Consider the following 26,226-nt stretch of genomic DNA (forward strand, 5'->3'; position numbering starts at 1 on the left):
TCATCGGACGATAAGTCTGAAGTATCGGACGATACTTCAGACAGGAATAAGCAGAAGCTTATATCTCCTCTCGGTGAAGTATTGCCTGATCTAAAGATCTTTGTAAGTTGCCGAATTTCACAGATAATGACATAATTACCTCGTGCTACGGATGAAAACAAAGCAACAGTTAAGGAGTGGCATATTTTACCACGACAGACACGTACACAGCATCGAATACCACGATGTGAGTGAAAGCTGCTCTCACTGTATTGTCCGGTGTCTGGTAATCCCTTCGATACCGACATCAAACCAAAAAAAGAATCCTGACCACAGAGTGTGGGTAATTATGTCAAATGTCACTGGCAATGTGCATTCAGCTGATTGCAACTGTTAAAGCAAGTCACTGAGCATGCGTACATGTCATACGGGAGAGTTCCAATTAGGGGTGGATAACACCTTATAGGAAAGCCCTATATTCCATCCTTAACACCTCTTATCTGCTATCACTCGCAATGCCCTCACATATCTAACAACTCCAACCTCAGCCACTCCTATATCTCTCACCATCAATTCTTAGTCATTATTTCCTCTACAGCAAGACACCTGTATCTATTTCACTATAACCTTTCCATCATCATCTCTTCCACTGCCTCTTCTTAAAAGTTTTTAATGCCTTGCAAGTACTTTGTGACCCTGTCAGTGCAGGTGCCACTTAATGTGGTTGGTGTTCGGTAGGGCTTCCAGCTGTAAAAACCTTGCCAAAACTGACCTCACCTGCGCTTGTGTCACATAAAAAGCACTACTCACCTTGCCTGTGCTTGTGCCACGTAAAAAGCACTAAGTCCTCTCTGCTGAGTGATTGGTGTTAGGAAGGGCATCCAGCTGTAGAAATCTGGTCAATACAGTCACAGAAGTCTGGTGCAGGTTTCAACCTGGGTGACTCTTGTGGTACTATCCCACCCATGGAAGACGGACATTAAACAATGATGATGTTGATGATGATGAATCCTTGATTAAAATTATGATTATTAGCAAAATTTTAGTAGCTAAGTGAAGGGCTATTAAAATTTTAACAACTTACCATTGTAAATACATGTGGATGTATTCATATTTGTGGTGATCAGTTTAGCCATTCAATAAATATGTAATAGATAAAATAAGTAACAGACTGATATAATTAACTAAAATCTCTTGAAGGCAGTGCCTCAACATACCTGCCGTCCAATTACCAAAACCAATAAAAAATAGTAGAGTACACACTAGTCTAGTGCAATAAATATCACCATTATCATTTTGCATTTATTTCTCATGCAAACAGATCATTACAGTCCTAGTCATTTCGTATTTGCCCTCTTGGACAGTTCTCCAAACTGTCCAAGTTCAGAGAACCATATATCACTTGTACTATTAATTCTTGGTTTGGTTTCCTACCTGCTATCAACCACTCTATGGAGTGCACTGGATGCATTTTATCATGACACCAACACTACAATGTCTCCACTTGTTCACTAACCACTTTACAGAGTGTACTGGTTGCATTTTAGAGTGGCACCAACACTCATGAAGTTTTATACAACATAAATCAATGAGCCCTCATTGTATAGAGTTAAAAATTGACTAATTTTTCTTTACTTCAACATTCAAATCATCAAATTCTTGAACAGATGGCTTAACAATGATTAATTTTTATGTGGATGAAAAAATTCTTCAATGCTTTATTAATATACCATCTAATGAATGACTCTCTAATGAGAAAATCCAAATCATGGAAAAGGAATTAACTTTGATAATAACATATTTTTTATGGTTTGGTTAGAAGAGTAAGGGCCATTTTTATAATCTTCCGATGGACTTTGGAAGTAGGTGGTGGGGAAGAGTTGAAAGAACCACAACTCAAAGGTTGCTGCTAGAGGAAGAAATGCATCATGAAATACAGCTATCAGCAGATCTGAATGCTTACAACAGAGTGAACTCTATTACAGGCACTCAGTGGCCAAATGGTGGTGTCAAACTAGCTGAATGTTACTACTCACACCAGTTTCTCACAACAGATTACTAACAATGCAGCAACTTAGTACTGTCAATGTTCAAACTGTCAGCAAAGTGTCAACAATAATAACAAAATACATCATTTATGCAAACAATATGTTACCTATTATCTGCTCACAATCTCTCAAAAATAGATCACAGAAATAAGGAAGAAAAGAAAGACTGCTTACTTGGTTGTTGCTTTTCCGCATCATACCAGTGACTGTCTGTAAGCAGGCAATACAGAGAATGAGACACAGAAAAGAATAAATGTACAGTTAAATGTAATCTTGAGAGTACTGTAAAAATTTGTGTATAATATACACCTTGATTTTTGGGCTTAAACTGTCTTAAAACCCTACAAAACAATGTATAACATACAATGAAGTACAACTGCTTCAAGAGTAAATAAGTTTTAAAAATCCAATATATTTGTTTCCAAAACTTAATATTATATATAATACACTGATATAAAATAAAAACAATTGAAAGAAATAGCATATTGTTATATTATTATGTTTTTCTAAATAAATGTGTGTTGAGTAAGAATATATCATTATTGTTTTAAAGTCCACTTTTCCACGCTTGCATAGGTCGAATGGAATTTGTTGGGATAGAAACCTAGATACCCTTGTTGCCAACCCTCACTTGTTTCCAAGTAAGATAATATTTCCCCTTGACCAAACATATTTTTACAGAAATTTAAAAATGATGGTGACACTCATTTACAACCATTACATGAAGTCAAGTCAAAGAGACAGTAACATACATGTATGTTCAGAAGTATAGTTGTTAGAAGAATAGGAAGGACAAAGTTCAAAGAGCTATTACCTCCATAGATAACAAAAGGTTTCTGTAACCTCAGTGAAAGCCAGATTATATGATGCTTGTAAACAAATAGCAATGCTACATGGTAGTGAAATATGGGCTGTGAATGCAGAGGACATGTGAAGACTTGAAAGGAATGAAACTAGCATGCTCTGCTGGATGTGCAGTATCAGAGTGCATAACAAAGTGTAAATGTGTTGAGACAAAAACTGGGCATAAGAAGTATCAGATGTTTCGAGCAAGAGAGATGACTGTGCTGGTATGGTCATGTGATGTGGATTGATGAGGATAGCTGCATAAAGAAGTGTTAATCACTAAATGCGGATAGAACCTGTGGAAGGGGAAGAAGACCCAGGAAGATGTGAGATGAAGTAATCAAGAATGGCCTTCAGAGATTGAGTCTCAGAAAGATGAATAAAGACCAAGATGATTAGTAATTTGCTGTGTTTGAGAAGACCACCTCCAGCTAAGTAAAAATGAGGCCTGAAAAGTGTATCACATATGTCTACGCTCCTGCACCTGATCTGTCCCTGATGAATATCTCTCCACTGCAACAATACATCTTAACACTTGCCCCTCCCACAATTCATTTTCATAACACGACTACAGCACTATTCATTCAGCTGCTGTAATTGATAGAAGGACTGCACATATTTTATCTGCTTACCACTCACCCTTCTTCGAAGGGTGAGTGGTAAGCACTCTTCCTTTTTCTCATGCATTCTCAGTATCATCCCTTACTACCTTATTAAAGGGCTATAATGGAAGACACTTGCCTGAAATGTCACTACACTAGGTGATTGGGAACCAAACTTCTTACGACACATATAAAGCTATATCTGCATCTTTTATATATATATATATATATATATATATATATAAATAGATCGTAGGAGAGAAATGTGTCTGCATGGATGATGGCTCACTTGCACTAAACGAGGCTACAAAGAGAGAGGTTTGGAGACACCACTATGAAAGGTTGCTCAATAAAGAGAATGAATGGGAGGAAGAGAGTCTGCTGCATGTCAACCCAACAGAGGGACCAGCTATCCTAATTGACAGTACCTTGGTAGATAAAGCGATCAAGAGTATGAAGACAGGGAAAGCCCCCGGCCCATAGTTATCACTGCAGAGATGCTCAAAATATCTGGCAGTGTCGGCTATAGCCAAGTCACCCGTATAGTTAACCAGGTGATACACGAAGGAGTCATACCCAATGACTGGTGTAGCAGCACCATAGTCAACTGCTACAAAGGTAAAGTCGACGCTCTAGAAACAAACAATTACAGGGGTATCAAGTTGTTGGACCAGGTAATGAAAGTTACGGAGAGGGTCATAGCCCAACAAATTAGGGAGAGAGTCAGTTTAGATGAGATGCAATTTGGGTTCGTTCCAGGAAAAAGCACCACTGATGCTATATTTCTGATAAGACAGCTGCAGGAGAAATACCTAGCCAAAGATAAACCTCTGTACTTGGCTTTCGTTGACATGGAGAAAGCCTTTGACAGGGTCCCCCGATCCCTTATCTGGTGGTCAATGAGGAAACTTGGGATAGATGAGTGGTTAGTGAGAGCTGTGCAAGCCATGTACAGGGACTCTGTCAGTAAGGTGAGGGTTGGCAACAAGTACTGTGAAGAATTCCGGGTAGAGGTAGGGGTCCACCAAGGTTCAGTCTTCAGCCCCCTCCTATTTATCATAGTCCTCCAGGCAATAACACAGGAATTGAAGACGAGATACCCCTGGGAGCACCTCTATGCTGATGACCTTTCCCTAATTGCTGAGTCACTACCAGAACTAGAGGAAAAGTTTCAGGTGTGGAAGCAAGGACTAGAATCGAAGGGCCTTAGAGTCAACTTAGCTAAAACCAAAGTCCTAATAAGTAGGAAGGTAGACAAAACACAAACCCCTTCAGGTAGATGGTCCTGCTCGATCTGTAGAAAAGGCGTAGGTAGAAACTCCATAAGTTGTACCCAGTGTAAACTATGGACACATAAGAGGTGCAACAATATCAAAGGAAGGCTAAATATTAAGATAATTTTTGTACTGGGCAGATGCTCAGGAGCAATAAACACTGAAAATGCGCACATTCCAGGGAGAAAAACTAGAAGTAGTTGATAGCTTCCGCTATCTAGGTGACAAGTTAGTAGCGGGAGAGGGTGCACTGAAAGTGTAGCTGCTAGAATAAGAATAGCCTGGGCAAAGTTTGGAGAGCTCTTACCTCTGCTGGTGACAAAGGGCCTCTTGCTCACAGTAAAAGGTAGACTGTATAACGCTTGTGTACGAACCGCTATGCTACATGGCAGTGAAACTTGGGCCATGACTGCTGAGGACATGCGTAAGCTTGCAAGAAACAAAGCCTGTATGCTCTGATGGATGTGTAATGTCAGTGTGCATACTCAACAGAGTGTAAGTACCTTAAGAGAAAAGTTAGACCTAAGAAGCATCAGTTGTGGTGTGCAAGAGAGACGATTGCGCTGGTATGATCATGTGGGAAGAATGGATGGGGCTAGCTGTGTGAAAAAGTGCCACACCCTAGTGGTTGAGGGAACCTGTGGAAGAGGCAGACCCAGGAAGACCTGGGATGAGGTGGTGAAGCACGACCTTCAAACTTTAGGCCTCACCGAGGCAATGACTAGTGACCGGGACCTTTGGAAATATGCAGTACGTGAGAAGACCCCGGCAAGCCAAGTGAATGCATAACCTGTGGCCTCTGCCAGAAGTGTAGCCAGCTCACTTATTCATATCTTTACTTCATTGGACACTAAACTCTGCTTGTGAAGACCTTTTGAGGCAAGTGAAATCGAAATTGTAATTGAACCATATTCAATAACCTGTACCTGTGCCAGTGGAGCACTAACAGCACCGTTCGAGCATGATCATTGCCAGAGCAGCTGTCTGGCTGCTTCCGTGCTAGTGGCACATAAATAGCACCATTTGAGTGTGATCGTTACTAGCATCGCCTTACTGGCACTTCTGCCGGTGGCACATTAGAAAATCATTCGAGCGAGGTCGTTGCCAGTGCCGCTGGACTGGCTCCTGTGCAGGTGGCATATAAAAAAACACCATTTTGAGCGTGGCTGTTGCCAGTACTGTGTGACTGGCCCTCGTGCCGGTGGCATGTAAAAGCACTCACTACACTCTCGGAGTGGTTGGCGTTAGGAAGGGCATCCAGCTGTAGAAACTCTGCCAGACCAGATTGGCGCCTGGTGCAGCCATCCAGTTCATCAGTCCTCAGTCAAATCATCCAACCTATACTAGCATGGAAAGCGGACGTTAAACGATGATGATGATGTGTGTATTTTTCCCTTGTTAACAATTAACATGGAAAAAATAGATAAATAGTTACCAGAGTTGCAAAAAATCACACAAGTAAAAAGGGTGTAAGTCCTTGTTTTTAAAGGTAGAAACTCCGGGTTTACGTGAAATATTTTGTATAATATATATAAATAAATAAATGGAGTTAAACGCAGATGTTATTCAAATCCTTTAACTTCCGACATGTTTCGAAGATATCACTGGTATTATTCCAAAGGAATAAAATGGTGTAAAACAATGTAATCTTCTCTTCAGGGAAATGAAGAAATGAAACTCATCAATAAGACATTTTAACAGAATATGATGGATATGTATCGTGATTAACTGAACGCTATTAAGTTTACAGAGATGTACATGCATAGCAAGTGACCTGATCTGAGATCGTGTGCTGGAATGAAAACAATTGCAGTGTGGAAGGTGTTTATAAGCCATTTAAGAAACACACAAAAACCGTTAGATTCACTTCAACATTTAAATTTAATTTGCCAAAATATTTTCGTCGCTTTGAGACCATGACCTGTTCACTGACAAAATTCCATGCAGCACGGAAAATTCCTAATAATAGCTTTATGAAACTGCAAAGGGAGATTAGATTTAATTTGCCTCCCATAAGGAATAATTAACCAAATGGTTTCACTATTAGTTACCTTAGATTAAGTGTAACTATCTTTGAAAGACATAGATTTACCGTTAGAACGAAAATAGGGGTTTAAATAAGGGTTATCTCCCTTCCTCCGTTTGGTGTTGGCATATATAAATTAAAATCGATATCATTTATATCCTTACAACTAGATTTCATATCTCATTAGTAAAGGTAGAATAAGATTGAATGGAATTAATGTATGTAACTTTCTCTGTATAACCTGCTTTAAGTAAGGCAGAGTTATAAAATTCAGCCTTATCATTGAAAATGTCAACATTAGCAGATAACTTAGACAATCTAAATGAAATATTCTTAACTAAGTTCCAAGTAATTGCCCTAGAATGATTACTGAATTTGCTAATATACTTAAGATTGGTCAATGGTTTGTGGTATTGGAAGTACAAATTATTGTGTAGGTTAAGTGTAATATCTAAAAAGTTGGCCTTCGTTACATCATCATCAAAAACGTTGCTTTAGCCCATTCTACGGAAAAACTTAACTAAACTATTCTTAACTTTTTGTACTTTTTGGTAAGATTACATTGTTTTACACCATTTTATTCCTTTGGAATAATACCAGTGATATCTTTGAAACATGTGCTGGAAGTAAAAGAATTTTAATAACACCTGCATTTAACTCCATTTATATATATATATATATATAAAGAATATGAGGGTTTTAGTTCACTGATGATCTAAACCAATAGGTACACTGTGTAAGTGCTATAATTAGTCATCTGTTATGTTCCAAGTTCACAGCTGAAGTTGGAGCTAGGAATCCATAGTAGGCTTCTGAGTCAGCAGGTATATATAAAAAATAAATGGACAACAAAACCAAGGCAGGACGTGTATCTCAGGGCATTTAGAATATTTAATTAGAGTAAGATGAAAAAAAAAAAAAAATAGAGAAGTAGAAATAATTAATGTCTTACAACTATTTCTGGGATATCCCAGGTGATGGGTCAACATCTCCATACACTGAGTATTCTGTCATCAGAGAAAAGATGTGTATGAGAAATACTGCCTGGGTTTACCTGAGATTATACTTAATGGGCTATACCTTCATGGAAGTATGGACTAACTTCCATACCCTTTGGAACAAGATGAGCTGTGAATTTTATTCTCCTGTCTTTATTCTTCTATCCACTGTGAATTCTCTGCCTGGAACTTTCCTGCATTCACACCTTGTCTCTGATGATAGAATATCCAGTGTATGGAGATGTTGACCCATCACCAGGGATATCCCAGAAACTGCCGTAAGACATTAATTACAACATTTTGATTCACCTTACTCTAACTAAATATTCTAAATGATCTGATATACTCATCTTGTCTTAGTCTTGTTGTCCATTTTCCTTTAATATATATATATGTATGTAAACCCTGGTTATATATACTTGAATTTAAACATTCTATCAATATTTCATTTATGAACCTTTATGTTTGAAACTTTAGCATAATGGGAAAATTAATTTTCTTTTTAATGGCTTAGTCATGATACCCATGACATTCTTCAGGGTCTTTTTAATTAGTAGGAAGAAGGGAGGAAGCTATCCTTAGATTAGACTATCAATATACTTTCCTCAATGTTCTTTGAAGAGATGATTTAATAATAAGCAGTGGTAGCAGTTACCTCCAGCAATGTGCCATCACCACCAGCCACTACTATAGCATCAGTATGCTCTTTCTCTAATACTGTCAGCAACTGTTTCACTTGACCTTCATATTCAGTCTGAAATAAAAAGAGGAAAATATTTATTCATATATGAATGAATGAATGAATGAATACATACATACATACATATATATCACACATAAATCATATATTTATGCATACAAATTACATATATGTATATCATCATCACCATTGCTTTTACATTCACTTTTCTATGCCAGCATGGATTGGACAAGACTTTTCAAGGTAGTATTTTATGACTAGATGCCCTTCCTGATGTCAAACATTTTAGTCACCTCTTATAACAAACAGGGATATGGTAAACCTTTTCTAAAAGCTCGGGTAGACATGCAAGCATACACATACATATACTGACTGTATATTTGAATATTCAAACAGTATGTATGTGTATATGCAAATACACATATACTTGCACTGGTAGTATGTGCTTAGATGATTTGTTTTAACAAATAAATGTCCCTCCCAATACTAAACAATCATCAGTGAAGCAGAAATGGAGCCTGATTTTTGATCAGTTAGATTATACATGAGAAGTGGCAGAATTAGATGTGCAATACAATTAGAGCAATCATGTAATCATTAGCAGTCTAGAATGTCTAGTATACATACATATATGCAGTCATCTGGATATATCTTCAGTGTTAGTAAAATAGAGCAAACTTCATTTCTTGCCAATCGGATTATCAACATGTTCATGCCTGTGGGTTTACAGATATTTGTTATTTTCTGCACCATACATTATGAATGTTATAATTGTGGTGTAATCATATTAGTCATTTAAAAATTCATATAAGAGGTGGTATCAAAAAGTTCCTGGACTAGTTATGTTTAATAAAAAAATAACCTTATTTATACAAGTTTTAACATCACCTCCTTCAAAATAGTCACCTTGTGCAGCAAGCAATACACCAGTCCCAGTGTTCCTGCCACTTTTGGAATCTGGCCTGGAAGATATTTCCCATAAGCAAGTTGAGGACCTTCTGCAATTCACTCTTTATCTTGACAATAGTGTTAAAATAGCGACCTTTGAGCTGCATTTTCATCTTGGGGAAGAGAAGCAATACCATATTCTTTTTGATGAGAAGCTCACAAATGAGGAGAGCTCAGTGACAGAGTGCATTGTTGTGAAGAAACCAATTCTTCACACTCCACAGATCCAGTCACTTTCGCCAAATGTCCTCCCTCTAATGCTTCAAAACATTGCAGTAGAACTCTTGATTGATAGTCTGACCCTGGGAGAGGAATTCTCGATGCACAGTACCACAGACTTTAAAAAAATGATGAGCATGCTCTTCATTGTGGCTCTGTTGTGCACCTGTACCACTCAAAACATTTCATACAACCCATTGCCTTGTTGCCATAAACTTGTCAAAGTATGCTCAATGTCTTTGTAGCAGACTTCCCAAGATTAACACAAAATTTCACAGTGGTTCTTTGTTCTAACTTCCTGTCCATGACAAAAATCGCAGACTACAGCATACATATGATCACAAAAACACAAATTTCACAACTTGCAAAGTAAACACAGCCATGTCACTTGGCATACTGCCTCACAAAGGTCACTGCTAGCTCTCACTGTGCATGCAACCATGTGCTGCTATCTGTTAGCATGCTACAGAACTAGTCTGGAAACCTTTTGATACCACCTTGTAGACATTGTTATATCAATTTTCTTTAATTATAATTATTATTTTGTAACAATTACTATTTGGTAAATACACCAACATCTTGTCCACTCTATATGACTGAGACACAGTGAGATAGAGTATCTGTGACCCAAGAACCTGACTCCAATTGAGTTTATTAACACCTAAGATAACTCAATCACATGAAATTAGTATATCTAGGATAAATTGCTTTAGAAAGTCAGTTGGCAAGGAATGTTGATTCATTCAGATTTGTTATATCCAAGACACTTCAGCTGGAGTTTCTTAAAATGTGTAAAAATAAGCAAACAAATACAGAACCTAAAATATAATTTTATTCCTACATGTTTGTATTTTCTGAGTAAATATATGTTTTTCAAAATATACTTTTCCAAATTTGCATAATTCCTTAAATGATTGTTTAAAAAATTTGTAATTTTTTTCAGTGTCTATTGCAATGCTTGGTGAGTATACAATACTTAAAATTCTTTCTGTCATGAACAAATTTCAAATTTGTCTCTGCATTCTAAATTTAAATCCCAGCAGGATCAAGTTAAGGTGGTAAACTGGCAGAATTGTTAAAATATCAAACAAAATGCCTTGGAATATCTGTTGTGGCTCTTTACAGTCTCAGTTTGAATTTTACTGAGTTCAACTTTGCCTTTCATCCTTTCGAGGTTGATAGAGCACCAGTCAAGGAAAGTAGATTGGCAGAATTATAATAGCATTAGCTAAAATACTTGATAAAATATTTGGTCTGTCCTTTTATGTTCTGAGTGTATATAGCCGACAAGTTGGGTTCCTGAAAAAAAAATTAAAAAACTATAAGAAGTCAACAAGAAACTACCTCAGCATTAGTCCATGAAAATTAAACACATACCAAGGTTGTCCACAAGTGGAAAGCACAAAGCAAAATGTCAACTTTACCTGTGTCGCACCAGAGATGGCTAAAATATGTAACAGTCAAGTCCTAAGGTTTTATTATAATGATTACATCACTTCTCTACTAATAATATGAAGTCTGGTGCTGCCAATATGTATGAAATGTTCAGTAATCATATAATAGGCATTTATTACAGTGACTACACTACTCCTCTGTTACTATTATGAGGTCTTGCACTGCCAATGTATAAAATATACCGAAATTGACTTTCAATGACCACATCCTCACTGTGTGACTTTGTCCTGTGTGACCACATCCTACTAATGTGACCTTGTCCTGTCAATGTGTGAAATCATCATTAATATTTATACAATTACTGGAACAAAAGAGCAAAATATAATCCCTGATTCATCTAGGACAGTAACTCTGAATAAGAGCAAAATCTGATATTGATGACTCTTTCAACTCAAGTTAGCATGGAAAAATGGACATAAAGTAATGATGACAATGATGATTGTCAATATATATAAACACCAATTTTTTACATTAATTTTTGCCCAATTAGGAAGCTCTAAGGAAAAAAAATCATGCATTGAAATGTTGCTAAAGACAAAGGCTTTGATTTTACTTTCATCATATCCTAATAGGAAGATACACACACAGACATACATACATGCTTTTACAGGCAAGGTCAAATGACACCAAAAACACTAAATAAAATACAAAGTGATATACTAAAGATGAAATGATATTATAAGCCAAAGACGTCAATACAAGAAAGGGAACACAATGGGGAAATGAGAATATAACCTGAAGTAGTGAACTATATATATATTACTAGCAGCTAAGCCCGGTTTCACCCGGTCAGAGAATGATGCGAAGAGAGAAACAAAGACATAAAAAAGAGGAAGAAGTGGATATGAAGTGGTGTTTGGGCGACGGATCTTGGTAGAAAAAAAAGAATGTCATGGTGAGTTAGTAAGGAGAGCAAAGCAAGACTGGACTTACATGGGCTGCCAGGACGATGAAAAAATTGCGGAGTTGAAATTGGAGCAGTTGAAGCTGCCATTGTTATCATTGGAGTGCTTCTTGGTAGACAACATTCTTCGTCCTTCCCTCGACAGCCAACGTACAGTTGTGCATGTAAGAATACTTGCTCTGTCAGATTCAAACCAACCGCTTGCACTGATTGTCCCTGCGCCTTGTTGATTGTCATAGGAAAGCAGAGTTTGATGGGAAATCGTATCTGTTTAAACTTGTAAGTCGTATCGGAGTGGGTAAGGGACATGGGAGTTATAAGTATGTCTTAGCCAGCGGCCGGTTCATTCAAGATTGTTGCCTACAGAACTCGGGAGCACAGTTTTTTGATAATCATCCACGTACCATTGCACATTATTGCAGCATCTAAATTCCTTAGCAGCATGATTGGCGCGCCAACTTTCAGATGCAGTTCGTGAGCTGGTAGTTCTGCGGGTCCTCTCTTTTGTCAGATTTGTCATGGGCCGGCCGGTCTATCTCAGATACAAGGGAAGCTGGATTAAATTTTTCATCAACACAGGGGAGCCGAAATAAATTTTTCCAATGTTCAAAGGAAGCCAAATCGCGAAAAAGGTTGAGAAATGCTGATCTATAACGATGGTTTTTATTTAGGCACATCGTAAAAGTAATTGTAATGGATTTCTTAATATAAAGAAAAGTATGTTTTTTCAAGCAAATACAGTTAGAAAAAATATTTACCATTTCAAGTCATCACTAAAAACAAAGCTCATCAATTTTTGAATGAAATAATAATTTTATTCTTTTATTCTAAGTTGTAAATTTTACCCGAGAAATAAAGCAAATAATTACCAAATGCATTGTTAAAAATCTGCAACTCGATAGCAAATATCTCAAAATTGATTAGAAATGCATAAATTTAATAATAACAATGTTTTTGAGATTCCAGTTCGAATGATACTAAAATAGTGTTTTTGTTTCACTTTTGACACGTAATACTTAAATAGTGGAGGAGATATGATGTTGCTGTGGGCTGGAAGTATGCAAGAAGTTAAAATTTTTTTTTTTTACTAAAACACAACCGGGACCCTAAGTAAGGCATGTGTAAAATTTGAATGAAATTGGTTGTGTAGTTCTGGAGTTTTAAGGATTCACACAAACACACACACAGAAATACATTCTCAATTTTATATATATATAGATTACCAACATTTTTATGTTTACTTTTTCCATGGTGCTAGGGACTGGACAAAAACTGTTGAGGCAGTATTCTATAGCTGGAACCTTCTGTGTTGCTAATCCATTCGTGTTTTTAAGCAAGGTACTTTTCATCTTGATATTTCATACAATGATCCAACAAGTATAAACAATCACTCCACCACCTAAGTAAACAATGACAAAGTACACAGACATACACATACATATATCCACTCACAAGGCATAACTTTAGTTAGCCGGAAGCTATTGTCAAATAATGCTTGTCAATGTGTGTGTGTGTGTGTGTGTGTATGCATATGTGCTAGTTTCAATATGTGGAGGAAACACACAGAAGAAAGAGACCAAGGAAAATGTGGGACCAAGAGGTGAAAAATAATCTTCACATGCTGAGCCTCACTGAGGAGAGGACAAAGGAGTTAATTGGTAATTTGCTGTTGCTTGAAAAGACCCACCCAGTTAAATAAAATCAAGGCCCAAAAGGCGTGTCCTTTATGTCCATGCAATCTGTTCCTGACAAACCTTTCCCTCATATCCAATCATCTCAACGTCCCTTGCAAACCCACCTGCACACTATGTTCCTGTCACATCTCTTCCCCACAACAACACTTCCCCTTATCTGTGCTCACTCACTCCATTCTCCTCCCTCCCCATCTTCCACTCATTTTGTAACCTTGTGAAATTACTCAACCATTCACCCTATCCAATCCCCATCCCATCACATCTTATCTCTTTCTCTGTTCCTTCTCTCTCCAATTGAAGTATCTCTTCTATTGCAAGACATGTTTCTCTCCCTCTATTCATACATTAACTTCTTATTACCTAGCACTAAGCAATCTTTCTCAATGCTACTCCCCATCAGTGAAGGGGGCTTGTGCTACAAGTTAATAGGTGGATTCCCTACTACTGGTGCCACATAAAAAAAAAAACAACCAGCTGTAGAAAACATGTCAAAGCAGGCAGTAGAGCTTGGCATAGACTTGTGACTTGCCAGCTCCTGTCAAACTATCTGACCCATGCAAGCATGCAAGGAGGACATAAATGATAATGATGATATTTTGCTTAATGATAAGTCCAGCACTGCATGCATCCGTCCATCTATACATACATAGACAAACATAGATAGTTAGATAGCTAGCTAGCTAGAAGGATAGAAAACAAAGTTACACATTTCATAATTAATTTGAATAACTTTAGAGTTACTGTTATGGTGATACACATTAACATCCCTGTGTGATTAAAAGGTGGACTTGTTGAACTCTTATAAAGAGTAACGTGTCTCGTTAAGACATGTGGAAGGCGTTGGAGTTTCACATGTTGGAAGTTACATCTGTGAACACATTGCTTTATCCCCACTTTGTTAAAATCATATATCCTTAAGAAAGGATATAAAAGCAGCAATGAAATATTCGAAGCTCATGTTGGACAGATGAATTTTTTTGGTATGAAACCAAACAAAAAAATCGTTAACATGGAGGATTTATTGGCCCACATGGTGGCGAGGTGGCAGAAACGTTAGCACGCCGGGCGAAATACTTACCGGTATTTTCGTCTGCCGCTACGTTCTGAGTTCAAATTCCGCCGAGGTCGACTTTGCCTTTCATCCTTTCGGGGTCAATTAAATAAGTACCAGTTACGCACTGGGATCGATATAATCGACTTAATCTGTTTGTCCCCTCTGTGTGTAGCCCCTTGTGGGTAGTAAAGAAGTAACACATGGTGCAGTTGCAGCAGCTGTATCAGCAACAACAGTTGCTGGAATTAATGTTGAAGAAGGCTAAAAGTACTTCAAGATTGTTCACACTGGACATTGTGGCAAACTTGATTAGAGAGTTCATTTATAATCCAGAAGGAATTACTTTCCCTGCATACTTTCAAAGATATGAAGAAATCTTCAAAGAAGAATGTAGCAATTGGACTGACAAGAAAAAAGTGCAACTACTTTTAAGAAAGTTATCTCCTGCTGAAGACAAAAAATACTGTAATTATATTCTGCCAAAGAAACCAGGTGAGATTTGTTTTGATGAAACAATTAACATTTTCTATATTTAAGAGATGAGGAATTATGTACATTACTTACATTTGACGGATATTTGTCCTCATCTTTGTTGTTAACACAACGTTTCCGCTAATATACCCTCCAGCCTTCATCAGGTGTCTTGGGGAAACTTCAAACCTGGGTTCTCATTCCTAAGGTATTTTTCGATGTTATTATAATTATTATTATTATTATTATTATTATTAATATTATTATTATCATTCAGGTCACTGCCTGGAATTGAACTCGGAATCTTGGGGTTAGTAGCCCGCGCTCTTAACCACTACGCCATATGCCCACAGGAGAAAGTGGCCTCAGGAGCTTTAAAGGACAACAAACTATACTTTATTCACGTCACATAAGTTTAAATGGCAATTACTTTTCAAAGATATGATTGTCTTAATAACTGATGAGATGCCGGAGCAGATTTCCGCCCCAACAACCGAAACTCTGAGTTTTATTATGGCAACCGAATAATTGTCACATATTATATTACAGATAAATTCCTCTATTTACATAATATCAAGGTCTCATTCATTCTTTTGTTGTCATACCATTACTATTAATATATATATATATACCATTTTGAGCATGGCCATTGCCAGTACCGCCTGACTGGCTTCCGTAGGATTTTCGAGCGAGATTGTTGCCAGTGCCCCTGGACTGGCTTGTGCGGGTGGCACATAAAAGACACCATTTCGAGCGTGGCCGTTGCCAGTATCGCCTGACTGGCCTTTGTGCAGGTGATACGTAAAAGCACCTACTACACTCTCTGAGTGGTTGGCGTTAGGAAGGGCATCCAGCTGTAGAAACTCTGCCAAATTTAGATTGGAGTCTGGTGTTGCCATCCGGTTTCACCAGTCCTCAGTCAAATCGTCCAACCCATGCTAGCATGGAAAGCAGACGTTAAACAATGATGATGATGATATATATGATTTTTAAGGTTGTTTCTACAGATATTCTATAAAAACTACAGCCAGCACTGATTTTTACTATAACATTTTGTATCGAGACGTCAAATGTAAACAAGCAATGAAATCGGAGACAAAAGTGGGTAATGAGTGTATATGCCATATACACACATTACCTATCTAACTCACTTCTGTCTCTGAACACATAACTTATATAGCCACTGCATACAGCAGTGTTAAGCTATTGGATATACCAATTTACATATTAGATGCATTCCTGGAACTGGTATGCAAACACGAAAGGTTTGTAGGTACATGGTACTTTGTTATGCAAACACAATATAGTATAAAGTATACTATATGTTTTTATAAGTCAGTACCACATCCTACTGTGTCAGCAGTGCTTGTTACATTATTCTTAAGGTTGTTTCTACAGATATTCTATAGAAACTATACCCAGCACTGATTTTTGTATTGAGATGTCAGATGTAAACAAGCAATGAAATCAGAGACAAAAGTGGGTAATGAGTGTATATGTTGTTGCCCCTTCATCAGCATCCATCTAACCCACTTCTATTTCCGAACATATTGCTTATATAGCCACCGCATACCACAGTGTTAAGTTATTGAATATATCAATTTACAGATCAGACACATTCCTAGAACTTGTATGTAAACATTACATACATATATATGTCGTCATCATCATCGTTTAACATTCATTTTCCATGCTGTCATGGGTTGGACAGCTTGACAGGAGCTGACCATCTGGGGAGCTGTCCAGACTCCAATTGTCTGTTGTGGCATGGTGTCTAGGGCTGGATGACCTTCCTAATGCCAACAACTTTGTAGAGTATGCTGGGTGCTTTTCACATGCCACCAGCATGAATGCGTCTACACAGCACCAGCACAAATGCATTTTATGTGGTACCAGCACCAGTAGAGGACAAACTTGTATGTATGGATGACAGCGATTTTACTTATCCTGATGTTTCTTCTCAAGTACAGCAAATTGCTACAACTCCCATCCCTTGTCATTTCCTCAATGAGGCCCAGCGTCTGAAAATCCTTTCTCACCACTTCATCCCACATCTTCCTGGGTCTACCCCTTCCACAGGTTCCCTCCACAATTAGCTCAACACTTCTTTATGCAGCTGTCCAAACCAGCACAGTCTTCTCTCTTGCACACATCTGATGCTTCCTTATACCCAGTTTTCCTCTTAAATCATTTACTCTGTTATGTATGTACATTGACATTACTGATCCAGTGGAACATGCTAGCTTAATTTCTTTCAAGCCTTTGCAAGTCCTCTTCAGTCAAAGCCCATGTTTCACTGCCATGTGACATAACTGTATGTACACAGGCATCATACAATCTGCCTTTCATTCTGAACTTTACCCAGTCCATTCTTATTCTAGCCACTATACTTTCAGAACTTCCTCTTCCACTGCTAACTTGGTCACCAAAGTAACAGAAGCTATGTACTACTTCTAATGATCACCCTGAACATTTGAGGGAGCCCTATTGTCTGCACATTTTTAGTGCTTATTGAACCCACACATTTACCACACACGAAGACTATTTTCTCTCTTAACATTCCTGTAATACCGTTACATCTCTTATGTGTCCAAAGCTTGCATTGGGCACAACATATGGAGTTTCTACCAACACTCTTCTTACATATTGAGCAGGGCCATCTCCCTGAAGGAACTTGTGATTTGTCTATTTTCCTACTTACTAGGACTTTGGCTTTTTTTCTAAAGTAACTCTAAGCTTTGCTTTCACATCTAAAATTTCTTTTCTAGATCAGGGAGTGATTCAGAGCTATAAGAACAAGGTCATCAACATAGAAGAGCTCCCAGGGGTAGCTTGTCTTGAATTCCTCAGTTAAGGTCTGGAGGACCATGATAAACAAGAGGGGGCTGAGAACTAATCCTTGATGAACTCCTACCTGTACACTAAATTCATTGCTATACTCGTTAACTTTCACCATTCTGGCAGCATCCCTGTACAGGGCTTGTACAGCTCTCACTAACCACTCATCTATCCTTAGCTTCTGCATTAACCACCAGATAAGAGAGCAGGAGTCCTTGTCAAAGGCTTTCTCCATGTCAACAAAAGCCACGTACAGAGGTTTATTTTTGGCAAAATACTTCTCTTGCAGTTACCTTACCAGGAATATAGCATCAGTTGTGCTTCTACCTGGCACAAATTCAAACTGCATCTTATGTACACTAACTCTTTTCCTAATCATTGAGCTAAGAGCCTTTCATCACCTGGCCCAGCAATTTAATGCCTCTGTAATTATTTCTGTCTAAGGCATCACTTTCACCTTTGTAGCAGTTGACTAGTGTATGAGTTGACTAGTTTTAGCACGAAAGCTGTCATCATGTTGGGGCACACCTTTTGGCTGTGCTACACATTCATTATTTGAACCCACCTCCGAAATGTGACATCTGATGAATGAGGTAGTTTGATGTTGCTGCTGTCACCTGTGTTTCCTGCCATGAGGCAGGCTCATCTCGAGCCCTTGACAGGAGGAGATCCAGTTTTGTTTAGAAGACACCTACATTCTTCTCAGCCACTTTGGAAGGATATCGAAGAGCTATGAAACCCAAGCTGTTGCAGTATCTGGTCCTGTATTCTGATGGTGATGTTGGAATCCTTGGCATTGTGCAGTTCTGCTGTTTGTTGCCAAAGTTTGGCATAAGTCCCTCCAGGATCTTCCAGATGTATATCACTGCATATTTTTCTTGTTTTCGTTCTAGAGGGTAGAGCCTTAACTTTCTCAACCTTTCCCAACAGCCAACATGTTGCATTGAGACAATTTTCTTTACATAGCTTCGCTGAATTGCTTGGAGTTCCACCATTCATTTTATACTGTGTGGTGACCATAGTTAGGAGCAGTAGTCCAAGCAGCTGAGGATGCATTCCAATTAGCTTTGTATGCTGGTAGCACAGGGTTTGGAATTTTCTAGCATTAAAATGTATGTTATTGTCCTCAGCCCACCTGTATATTGCCTCCAACTCCCATTGCAGATGTGTGTGTGTGTAGATATAGATATATAGTCAAATTGAACATTAAAAATAACAAAACAACAAAGGACATATGCATCATCATTATCACCATCATTTAACGTCTGTTGTCCATGCTGACTTGGGTTGGATGGTTTGACCAGGGCTGCTAAGCTGAGGGGCTGCACCAGACTCCAGTTTCATTTGGCATGGTTTCTACAACTGGATACCCTTCTTAATTCCAACCACTCCAAGAGTCTGGTGCTTTTACATGCCACCAGCAGAGATGCCAGTTGCATGACACCAGTATCTGCCACAACTACAATTTCTTGATTTGTCTTCTACTCAAGCATAGCATATTGCCAAAGGTGCTTACTGCAAAAGTGAAAAGTTGAATATGGTTGGGACGTTAAGTAAATGACTAAACCAAAAATAGCAATTGGTGGATTAATCCTTTGTACAGGTAGGGGGGGGGGGAGGATAGGATGGATAGATATAAAAAAATAAAAAATAATAGTGGGATATGCCAATAGGTTTTAGTCGGAGAAGGGGGTGAAGATAGAATAAGGTTTTAGATTAATCATAATAATTTATAATAATTATGTTTGTAGTATTAATTAATAGTATTAATAAAGTGCTAATCAGTTAAATGTAATTTTTTATTTATTTACTAGTTGGTGGTTAAGCTCATCCACCTGTCATCTGAAGTGAGATAGGCCAAGGTCCAACATTCGATGTAATTGGTCAGTTGAAATTTAAAAACAAAAAACTGGCTATTGAGACCATTATATGGGGTAAGATAAATAAATAAATGAATGGGAAAATGGTGTATGTTGTAAGGGGCCCTAGTACAAACTAGATTAAAAAAATTATAATATGGAATAAATATTAAGAGAGCAACGGATTTGTACATTTAGGAAGTAAGACGTTTGGGGCTGAAAATGGTCCTAAAGCTTTTTTAATAGGAACGTGAAATTAGTAAAAACAATGAAACAAATTTGTTCCGTAGGAAAATAGGCAGTGCACCTAATCATTGAACTGACTAGCCCAACAAACAGCTAAAATTTTCCAGTTAATTGATTAAACAATCTATAAATCAGTCAGCCTAGTGGTCAATTAAATAAGTAAAAGTAGATATCCCTAATTAAATTACTGATTACAATTTATAATTAAAATACTTGCAAGTTGTTTTTACAGATGTAAGCTCTAGCTACAATTTGCTCATGCACAAAAAAAAAAATTCAACATACATATACACACACTCATCTTAATATATATAATCCATTCTGTCTGTCTGTTTGTGAGCTTATAACTGGAGTATTGTTCACCCGATCGCACTGAAATTTTAAACATGGATACATGACAGAGCTGGGCGTTCTGTAATCTAAAAACATTTTCAAAATAGTTAGTTTCAAGGTGACAATCGCTATTTTTGTAATCTTTTTGTCTTGTTGGTTCTGCCATTAAAATCAATCAGTTGCTAAGACAACCGGCACACACGCACGTCCATTTCATGTAGACGTATATACATCTTTCACTTTCTTTCTCTGTTCTTTTCGCTTATCTTCAATCAACTATCGTTAAAATTTTATACTATTACGTCACATTTTTCATATGTGTGTACCTTCACTCACTCACTCTTTCTCACCCACATACACGCGCGCAAGCACACACGCGTACACAAACACACACACACATCCATTTCATATAGACGTACATACTTCTTTCACTCATTCACTCTCTCTTTTTTACTCTCTTTCTCTCTCTCACACACACAATCGCACCACTGGAATTGGTGTATATTGTGGGCTGAAAAGCTTCCCTTCATTTTATTGGCCTCATGACAATTTTGAAAAGGTTCACTGTGTTAAGATGCACCATCAATCAATTTTTCTTACTTAGAAGAAACGGTTTACAGTTTTAGCGTCTCAGGAATATTTAATGCCTTAACCAAAAGTAACAACCCCATACACTCAACAAACATCTCCACAACTTAACACAGTCCAAGTTAACTCTCTTCACCTATACAAATCATCCAAGGGACGGCGGGGGGGGGGGGTCGTTTGCAAGTATAAATATATATATGTATATACATATACACCTATGTACACTCACATACAGCACACTATATATACACACTCACATACAGCATCCATCCACTCAAGTACACACACGTCTATATACTCAAACAATTATAATATATATTATACTGTTATATTAACCCATACATGGGTACATACATTTGCCAGTTTCAACAATTAATTCCCATTGCAAGTATTAATATACATAATAACAATGTTAATAGTATGCAGATAAGTGCTAACTGCAAAAACAAAAATCAAGCAAATACATAACTAAAAGAGGGTGTAAAGTTAGTATTAAAGTGTTAAATAATTATTTCGTTGTGCAGAAGGAGATAATAAAATGAGTAAATCCAATAGGGGGTATCCATTAAATAGAAGTAGACCAAGGCTGACTTAAAGTGGTCTAGAAATAAACTAAAATGAAACAAACCAACAATGAGTATGGGATGGTAAAGTATGTTACAAAATACAAATTCATTCATTATTATGGTGGAGGATCAAGATACTATTAAGGTGGAGTATGGTAGAGGAATGGATACTTGTGCACTATATAGTCTAAATTTATGTTAAGAATTAAGAGAACTGGCATTATATGATTATAAGAGGGTGTGAAGGTTATATTGAAAAGTAGTAAAATGATGTAATATAATATAATTTAGTTATTATGTGTGGGAGAAGTGTCTGAAAATTCAGAGGGGTTAGTGTAAGGATATTAATGCTGGATAACCTAAAAAGGGCCTAGGTAAGTAAATCTACTAATTAGTACTACAAACATAATTATTATAAATTATTATGATTAATCTAAAACCATATTGTATCTTCACCCCTTCTCCAACTAAAACCACTTGGCATATCCCACAATTATTTTTTTTATTATTTATTCATCCTATCCGCCCCACCCCCATACAAAGGATTAATCCACCAAGTGCTATTTTTGGTTTAGTCATTTATTTAATGTCCCGAAAGAGATATACAAGCAAAATGCTATGATTACAACCATATTCAACTTTTCCCTTTTTCTTCTCTATGCTCTTCTTTATTCTTCACTCTGATGAAGCTCCAATGTTTTATTACCAAATATGATAAATATTTTTAGCATACCAGTGGCAATATCATACAAGATTGGAAGCAGAAACAGCTGTTAGATGAGATGCAGTCTATTTGTATTGAATTAATAAATAATTGATGTAAGTCAATTTTCTCCATTTTCTGTTTTCCTTATATATACACACACACACACACACACACACATATATACATATATATATATATATATTGTTGTACTTGGGGATGGTCATGTTGCCAGTTTAGCCAATAAAAACACACGCACTGTATATTTGGTGTTAATTTTCTTTTTTTTTTTTTTTTTTTTTCAGCTTTATATTACATTAATCTTAATCTTAATCTTATTTCGGCCAGAGTTCTTTCGTCACACTTCTGTGACCTCATCAGTGGTCCTTTGTTTCCTTCTTCTTTCTTATGTGTGTCTCACCTTGCTAACTATCAGCCATTTTGTATTTTGTATTCCTATTGTATGTGTCTACGCATGCGTGTCCTTCAATGTGTCTGTGTCTTTTGTAAGTGCATGTGTGTATGGGGAGTGTTTGTATCACCTATATTCTCTGTTAATACGTGTTCGTTTGTATTAGTTTTTATTTATTTATATGTTCATGTGTGTGTGTGTGTGTGTGTGTGTGTGTTTTTTTTTTTTTTTTTGTGTTTAATTAAATTTTGTTAATCGAATACAACAGCAACAATAACAGGGAGAACGGACACACAGACACAGATAACCATAGGCACAAGAACACAGACAAAGGTAAGGCCATGGGGGTCAAGAGGGAGAATAAAACCGAATGCAACAGAATTCTTGGACAGGGAGTCAGCAGACCTAAAACAGAAAACACTAGATGGGATGGTAACAATGGCGATGGTGGTGGTGGTGGTGGTAGTGACAGTAACAATAGTAGTGGTAGGAATAACAGGATGAATGGGAGTAGCAATAACGGCAGTAATAGTAGTGGTAGTTACGAAGAAGACAACCCCAGAGGGGCCAACAACAGGAATACTAACCTCCTTGACACTCAATTCTTCAACATACATGACAAAACTTATGATATGAGCCGGGTATACCCGACAACATTACCCTTTAACCAAAGGGTCTGCATCCCTAAACATACTCATGACCACATGGAAGCACAGTTCACTATAGCTAGGACAAAACTTAGACAGATTTTAGAATTATACACTAAGAGACAGAGACAGAATAAGACAGAGGCCCAACAACTTGGGAATATACCCGCAAGTGGCCTACACAAGCTCATGCAGTGCACGAAAAAGGGAGAAGTGGTATGCCTTCCCACAGATAAGTCCGGCAGAATGTCAATAGACAGCCTGCCGAACTATATCCAGGCAATGCAACCTCACATCGCCAATACGAAGGTAACAACCTTACAGGCGCATGAGGAAAGAGAAAAAGTCCTCAATGCCCACATGATGATGTGGACAATTGTCCTTAGACCCCAGAAGCGCACAGCCAACAACTTCCAAGCCTGGAACAATGATATCCCGACGCTGTATGGGTTCCGTAAGGACCACAAAGTAACAACTAATCCTGTAGTGGGACCACCAACAAGACCAGTCTGTGGAGCGAATGTCGCTAGTAACTACAGGATCTCCTACTTCCTCTCAATGATCATACGCCCCATAATCCAGATGTCACCTGATGTCTGTGACAGCACGGAAGATCTCCTCAGCAGGATCAACGACTGCAACAACACTTGCAACCTGACAGGGTGTATAGTGGGTAGCATGGATGTGGTATCACTATACCCATCTATCGACGTGGATTTTGCAGTGGAAAAGTGCGTGGAAATGATCAACGAGAGCGAAGTAGAGTTCCAAAAAGTCAACACAGAAGAACTGGGCCTCCTACTTAGATTGACATATGACGATGCATATCTAGATAGATACGACCTTAGAGATTTCTGCCCTAGTAGACGTCTAAGAGGTAGACCACCCACAATTACCTCTATGGCTAGGAAGACCCCTATAGAGAGATGGAGTGGATGGACCAGAGCCATACGGACCCCCACTAATATCCACCAGGTAAAGAAAATGATCGCACATGCACTAGGAGCTAGTATAAAGGTCACCCTAAAAGGCCACACCTTTAAATTTAACAACAAATTATACGCCCAGGACGAGGGGGCAGCCATCGGGGTTAGTATCGCCGGTGATGTGGCCAATCTTTTCATGGTATGGTGGGACAGAAGGCTTAAGGAACGCCTGACACAGAACTCCATACTCGTGAATGTGTACTCTCGATATGTCGATGATATCAACTTAGTGGTAAAGACAACCCCACAAGAGAGTACCCCTGAAATAGAAACTAAGACTATGGAGAGCATCCAGCAAATAGCTAACTCCATCCACCAGAGTATTAGGGTTACGATAGACTACCCTACTAAACACCCTAACCATAGATTACCTGTATTAGATACTGAACTCTGGCTAGAAACTAAGAACAATAAAACCAGAATCCTCCATTCACACTATACAAAACCTATGGCCTCCAAGTACCTGATCCACCGGAACTCGGCTATTGCGGACAATGCCAAATTCAACATATTGATGGCAGACCTCGTCAGAGTAATGCGAAATGTCTCTTGCATGTGCGACCCTACAGAATTAAAGAGACATATACAACATTTCGTCCACCGCATGCAGTTCTCGGGTTACAGCCATAAAGAAAGGATCAGGGTTTACAAAGGAGCTATGAAGAAGTTTGAAACAATCAAACGCAACGATAGGAATGGGATTTGCCCACTCTATAGGAGCAAATCATGGAACACCATAGAAAGAACTAAGAAGAAAATAGGGAAGGCAAGCTCATGGTACAATAGCCACAAGTACCAAAGTGTCATGTTCGTCGACACCACCCCTAGAGGCGAACTGGCGTACCGCTTTAGAAGGGCCATAGACAAACTTAAGCTAAGAATTAAGGTTGTTGAAAGGCCAGGCAACCCTATCAAATCCCTTATCAGTAGAACATACCCTTTCAGTAGAACCCCCTGCACTGATAGGAACTGTATCGTATGTAGATTTAGCCCACAAACGAACTGCAAAACCAGAAATGTGGTCTATAGTATAAGATGTACAGAGGGACGATGCAGAAATAAGACAACGACATATGTAGGCGAAACAGCAAGGAGTATAGGGGAGCGGGCAAACGAACATTGGAGGGAACTTAAGGAAGGGAAGAACTCATCAGTTCTGTACCAGCACGCTGAGCAAGAACATAGAGGCTCAATCAACAACATAGAAATTAAAATCTTATCTACACATAGCAGTGATGCAGCACTTAGACAAATTACTGAAGCTACACACATAATAGAAGGGAAACCTAGCCTGAATAGGAAACTAGAATGGAACACTAACATACGCCACTAACAAACCACAGCATGTGACAACATGTTACCCATAAACCAATAATAGGAACAAAGTATAATACAATACATAGATAAACAAATGGAATTAAATACTACATACGTTAACAAAATTTAATTAAACACAAAAAAAAAACAAAAAAACACACACACACACGAACATATAAATAAATAAAAACTAATACAAACGAACACGTATTAACAGAGAATATAGGTGATACAAACACTCCCCATACACACATGCACTTACAAAAGACACAGACACATTGAAGGACACGCATGCGTAGACACATACAATAGGAATACAAAATACAAAATGGCTGATAGTTAGCAAGGTGAGACACACATAAGAAAGAAGAAGGAAACAAAGGACCACTGATGAGGTCACAGAAGTGTGACGAAAGAACTCTGGCCGAAATAAGATTAAGATTAAGATTAATGTAATATAAAGCTGAAAAAAAAAAAAAAAAAAAAAAAAAAGAAAAAAAAGAAAATTAACAC

At 37.9% G+C, this 26,226-nt stretch overlaps 1 protein-coding gene across 4 annotated transcripts in view; it reads right to left on the minus strand.

The window, feature by feature from the left end:
* The window catches only part of LOC106882107 (acylglycerol kinase, mitochondrial), a 207,970-nt gene that overhangs the window by 47,747 nt on the left and 133,997 nt on the right, over positions 1-26,226 (minus strand). For 3 of the 4 annotated variants that reach the window (XM_089338266.1, XM_089338267.1, XM_089338269.1), the window contains 2 exons: positions 8,429-8,527; positions 2,202-2,237 (listed from right to left, as the gene is read on the minus strand). In XM_089338266.1, the coding sequence (XP_089194392.1) occupies positions 2,202-2,237; positions 8,429-8,527 (135 nt within the window). Of the gene's footprint in view, positions 1-2,201; positions 2,238-8,428; positions 8,528-9,100; positions 9,252-26,226 lie in introns of those variants that run through there. The other variant, XM_052975076.2, reaches the window with a different exon arrangement.

The sequence above is a fragment of the Octopus bimaculoides genome, chromosome 20 (genome assembly GCF_046866305.1).
Source record: "Octopus bimaculoides isolate indiv1 chromosome 20, ASM4686630v1, whole genome shotgun sequence".
Classification (NCBI taxonomy): Eukaryota; Metazoa; Mollusca; class Cephalopoda; order Octopoda; family Octopodidae; genus Octopus; species Octopus bimaculoides.